The 4,963-nt window shown below is 31.9% G+C and overlaps 1 protein-coding gene across 3 annotated transcripts; it reads left to right on the forward strand.

The window, feature by feature from the left end:
• The first annotated feature begins 1,435 nt into the window (after positions 1-1,435).
• Positions 1,436-4,687, forward strand: LOC145093463 (protein-tyrosine sulfotransferase-like). 3 transcript variants are annotated; one of them, XM_079031605.1, is made up of 14 exons: positions 1,436-1,691; positions 1,831-1,901; positions 1,998-2,108; positions 2,233-2,395; positions 2,492-2,563; positions 2,656-2,944; positions 3,020-3,160; positions 3,241-3,345; positions 3,422-3,575; positions 3,649-3,698; positions 3,793-3,831; positions 3,927-4,046; positions 4,132-4,278; positions 4,362-4,687. In XM_079031605.1, exons 3-14 carry the CDS (start codon positions 2,060-2,062, stop codon positions 4,497-4,499), a joined length of 1,467 nt encoding a protein of 488 aa, XP_078887731.1. In that variant the 5' UTR covers positions 1,436-1,691; positions 1,831-1,901; positions 1,998-2,059; the 3' UTR covers positions 4,500-4,687. The 3 variants fall into 3 exon arrangements, with proteins under 3 accessions (XP_078887731.1, XP_078887724.1, XP_078887735.1); XM_079031598.1 differs by lacking the exon at positions 1,831-1,901; XM_079031609.1 differs by lacking the exon at positions 1,831-1,901 and having other exon boundaries at positions 2,005-2,108.
• Positions 4,688-4,963: the final 276 nt, after the last annotated feature.

Below are 4,963 nucleotides of genomic sequence, written 5' to 3' on the forward strand. Positions count from 1 at the left end.
GAACGATTTTATACATGTTTTAAAAGATTTAAATGATATATTTATTTTATATCTACAAATATGTTGCGGATGAAACATGGGTAGATGAAATAGTTGGTGTGTGATGAAATAAAATGATGAGAGATAAGTGATGATAAAAAGGTGATGATAATTAGGTAAATAGATGATGATGAATATGTGATGTAGGATGAAAGGAGATACCATAACCTTAACCGGCAATGTGGCGATGTAGTCATCCACCAGAGTATAGATGACGATCACGGACTATTCTAGACAACCCAGTGGAAACATCAGCAGGCCCATAACCTGTAGGTGATGAATTACGAGTTCACGCGATGTTGTAACTACGTATTCATGCGATGATACTCTAACCCCTTACTATGAATTACGAGTTCAGACGATGTTGTAACTACATATTCATGGGATGTCACAAATTCTGCATGCTAAACCAATGGTCATAATTCACATCAGTGAGAATGGTTCATTTTTTTGTAAAACCAAAATCAGATTAGAAATTTTGATTTTTTATTTTGGAAAATGTCAAACCATTGGTTTTTTATTTCGGTTTTGGTTTTTTGTGTTTTTTTTAAATATATTTTCAGGGTTTTGTTTTTTTTTTTTTTTTTTTTTTTTTATTTCATAGATTTCTTCATCAACAAATGTTGCTACAATTTAACAAAAATAAATAATTTGCTAAAACGTAATACAAGAGAAGTTTGTTCACATTTAGTCATTGAACTTTTTAGAGGAGAACGAACTTTCAATTTTGTTCATATTTAGTCACTAAACTTTTTTTCTTTATGTATTTGTCATTGAACTATTGAAACTGTTCACATTTTACCCTTATGACCGGCAACAGCCGGTCATAAGGGTAAAATGTGAACAGTTTCAATAGTTCAATGGCAAATAGATAACGAAAAAAAGTTTAGTGACTAAATGTGACAAAAGTCGAAAGTTCGTTACCCTTTCAAGTCATTATCCCAATATAAATACCCGAATTTTGAACTTATACTACCATTGAATGATTTTCGAGAATCTTAAGTCAACCCTTTCCAAAAAAGAAGTGGCATAAAGCTTTCAGCATGGGGAAGTAATATGATTTATTGGGCATTTATTGTATTTTCTTGTATTTATGAAATTCATTTGATATTGTTGTTTGATTGACATCGTATCATCATATGTGGAATTGGAATAAATTTTGTGATCTATATTCAAGACAACTTGAATTAAATAAAAAAAATAATAAAAAATACTATGTTGCTATTCTAGATGTAATGTTGTTGTAATAAAAGTAGGATGATGTAATAAAAAAATTTGGAAGTAGGATGATATTCTATTTACCAAGAAAAAAAAATGTAAAATAGTACACATTCTCCGTTTTAGAAGGGGGTCAAATGCAATTTTCATACATATAAAGGGGCATTTATAAAACCAGTTCCAAGTAGTAGCGAGACCGTTTTAGCTCTCAGACCAGTTCTCGCCTCCATCGGCGACAACAATTCAACGGAAAATCCTCCGATTTCTCTCTCCTCCGTTGAGCCACCGTGCCACTGCCGGAGGGAGAGTTAATCTCTGAATTATTTTAAATTCGATTAGAGGACCCACCATGATCTTGAACTTTGTTCGCTGGAATCCCAACATCACAATTCGAGGGAATTTATGAGCACGAGATCTCTTCACTCGATGCATAGGTAACCTCCAAACTCTTAAACCCTGATTTTCTCCCCCCAATTATCACTTTCCAATACACTCCGACAAACCCTCGTTTCATGGCCCCTCCATGTCTCCTTCCTTATTAGGGTTCGTTGATTAGTTAAGATATTGTTTCAGATATCAAATTACTGCAAAAATATAATGAGGAGAATTGAAGTTTGAGGTTTTAGCCTTTTAGGTCGAATAAAGTAAATGTTAATTGCTGTTTTTTTGTTTTCTTACTCTTTTAGTACTTTTCAATTGTTAAAGCGTTTTTTTATGGAAAAGGATATAATTTGTTTCAGCTTTTAGTTAGTGCTCTTGTTGATTGGTTGAAATCGTCGATCTGGAGTTCTGTGAATGGAGAATGGGCCATGTTCTGAGACTTGCTCTGATGCTGATTCTTCTTTCCATAGGTATGCTTTTATACTTAATCTCCTCATACTGTTATGGATTCTTCTATGAAGAAGGATACTCATTAATGAATCCATCTTCATTTTGATTCCTAATTGTTCCGATGATTATCTGATTCTCCCACAGTTCATCCGTCTTCCAGCTCATATGACTTCGAGCATTGCAAAAATTCAGTGAAGCAATGGGCATCTTCTTCCCTTCATTCAGACACCAAAGATGGTCATATTCTCAAGGACTTGCTCTTTTTCCTTCATGTCCCAAGAACTGGAGGCCGAACTTATTTCCATTGGTAACTTCTTTCCCTTTCTTCAACCATTCCATTTTTCTCAAGACTATGAAGTATGAACATCACATAATCTTTTCTGGATTTACTTCATCTCAACAGCTTCTTAAAGAAACTCTATTCTAGTGCTCTAGAATGCCCTCGATCTTACGACAAATTGCGTTTTAATCCCCAGTAAGTTTCACAATTGCTACACTTATATTTGCTTATTATAATTTCTGTTTGTAAATCACTAAATTGTAAACCTTTTTTGTGCTCTTGTGAAGCAAACCAGGTTGCAGACTACTTGTAACTCATGATGATTATAGCATGATGTCCAAACTTCCAACAGAGAAAACTTCAGTAGTAACAATTTTAAGAAACCCTATTGAGCGTGTTTTCAGTGCTTATGAATTTTCAATAGAAGTAGCTGCTAGGTTTTTAGTGCATCCAAATTTGACCTCAGTGTTGAAAATGTCTTCAAGAATACGTTCCAAAAATGGTGGCATAAGCACTCTTGAGATTTGGCCATGGAAGTATCTTGTTCCTTGGATGAGAGAAGATCTATTCACACGGGTATTTATGTCTTTTTAAACAATAAAGCAGATACATACAATAAGATACTGACTTAATTTGTTATGTAATGAACAGAGAGATGAAAGAAAGAGAAGGGGCCCACATCATGCATATGGGAATGATTCATATGATATGGAGGAAATTGTTATGCCATTACATGAATACATAAATCACCCTGTAGCTATGGACATTGTTCACAATGGTGCTACATTCCAGGTATGAAATTTTATAAACAAGTTTGACATTTTTGCCCTTTTTGTTGTTGTGGCTAAATTATTATTTTTTTTTGTAAAAAGGTTGCAGGTTTGACCAATAATTCTAATATTCGTGAGGCACATGAACTTCGCCAATGTGTAATAACACATGAGATTCTTGGGAAATATGTGCTTGAAGTTGCAAAGGTAAAATGACAAAAATACCCTTGTAATCTAAAACTAAAACTTTTTATCTTTTCAATAATGTTGTGATTTGTTGCAGAAAAGGTTGGATGATATGCTGTATGTTGGAATCACAGAGGATCATAGAGAATCTGCTACAATGTTTGCAAATGTTGTTGGTGCTCAAGTTATTTCTCAGTTAATGGCATCAACTGTAAATAATAATAATAATAATAATAATAATAATACATCAGGTAAATCTTGTTATTTTTATTTCTCAGTTATTTGTTATATATTTCACCTAAGTTTTTACTTCTTGTGATTCAGAACAGGGTCCTTCAGTTTCTGATTCCACCAATGATACATCTGATGATCAGGTAATAATAAATAATTTGGTGATTTAAAAAAAATAAAAAAAAAACTTTATCTCTTTCATATTAATAACTTAATATGCATTTTTTATATTATCAGGGTAACAGTTCATCAACTGTTGAAGAACAAAGCGAAAGTGTATGTATAATTGTATACTATGCTTCTTGTTTTTTTTTAATTACATTTTTTATAAATAGTTTAAAAATAGGCTCAAAAGATTTATATTTTTATAGATGACAGTGGGGAAACTTATGAAAACCTATGAAACTTGCATTTCTTCATTAAGATCATCTCAATCACAAAGGCGAATTGCTTCTTTGAAAAGAATTTCTCCAGCTAATTTCACAAAGGAGGTATGTTTAATGTTTTACATTATTACCCTTAAAGGTTAAAATGGTCTTTTTGTATTATGATTATTTTAATATCTCACGTCTACAGGCACGTAGAAATGTACCTGATACGCTTCTCAAAGAAATTATTTCTTTAAATAGTCTTGATATGGAACTCTACAAGTATGCAAAAGAGATTTTTCAAAAACAGCATCAGATTATGAAATTACAGGATTCTGTTTCTTCTGTTACACCTGTAAGTTTCACAAATTTTATAAAATTTGAATTTGTTTCAAAAAGATCTTATTTGGGATTTTGTTTTTCATGGATAAATTTCAGGAGAAGTGGCATTACATGATGTTTAGCAACATTGATTCTACATGGACAGTTGCTTATTTTCTTGGTTTCATGTTTTTGATTTTCTTGATTTGCTTTTATAAAAGTGCAAAAAGAAGGATATCGAAAGTTAAGGTGTGATTAATATTTTTAACCAAATATCGATGGGAATTTTTTATGGGTTATTTTTGGTGATGATTTTTGTGGGATGTGTTATTATTTATTGGGTTTAGATCGAATTAAAGGAATATTGTGAATTGAGGTGAAGTTTGTAATTATGCACACAACTTGTTTTATGATTTGAAAACAAAAGTAAGATGTTAAGTTTACACACATTCTACCAAGTAGAATTTAACGTCAATGGGTCGACTCGAACACTCAATGTTGGAGTCTTACCTTTTTCCACAAAGGCTATTGTGAAACATTAGTGGAAATGTTTTGTTATGTGTATATAATGTTAGTAACTTATGACTTACGAGGAAGAAATGTATATTATAACTTAGAAAAAAAAAATTTTTTTTTCTAAAACTCATTGGGTTTACGTTACAAAATAAAGGGATGATTAAACTATTTATGATCATATACTAATACAAACACCAAGAAAA

This window comes from Lactuca serriola, chromosome 1 (genome assembly GCF_051521515.1).
Source record: "Lactuca serriola cultivar US96UC23 chromosome 1, Lser_US96UC23_V15, whole genome shotgun sequence".
NCBI classification, from domain to species: Eukaryota; Viridiplantae; Streptophyta; class Magnoliopsida; order Asterales; family Asteraceae; genus Lactuca; species Lactuca serriola.

What these genes read in the sequence shown, in the direction of transcription:
- LOC145093463 (XM_079031605.1), top strand. Translation starts at nt 2,060, where the DNA reads ATGGGCCATGTTCTGAGACTTGCTCTGATGCTGATTCTTCTTTCCATA. An exon ending in ATGTGCTTGAAGTTGCAAAG is followed by an intron (nt 3,346 to 3,421) that starts GTAAAATGACAA and finishes GATTTGTTGCAG; the next exon opens with AAAAGGTTGGATGATATGCT. An exon ending in CTGTTTCTTCTGTTACACCT is followed by an intron (nt 4,279 to 4,361) that starts GTAAGTTTCACA and finishes GATAAATTTCAG; the next exon opens with GAGAAGTGGCATTACATGAT.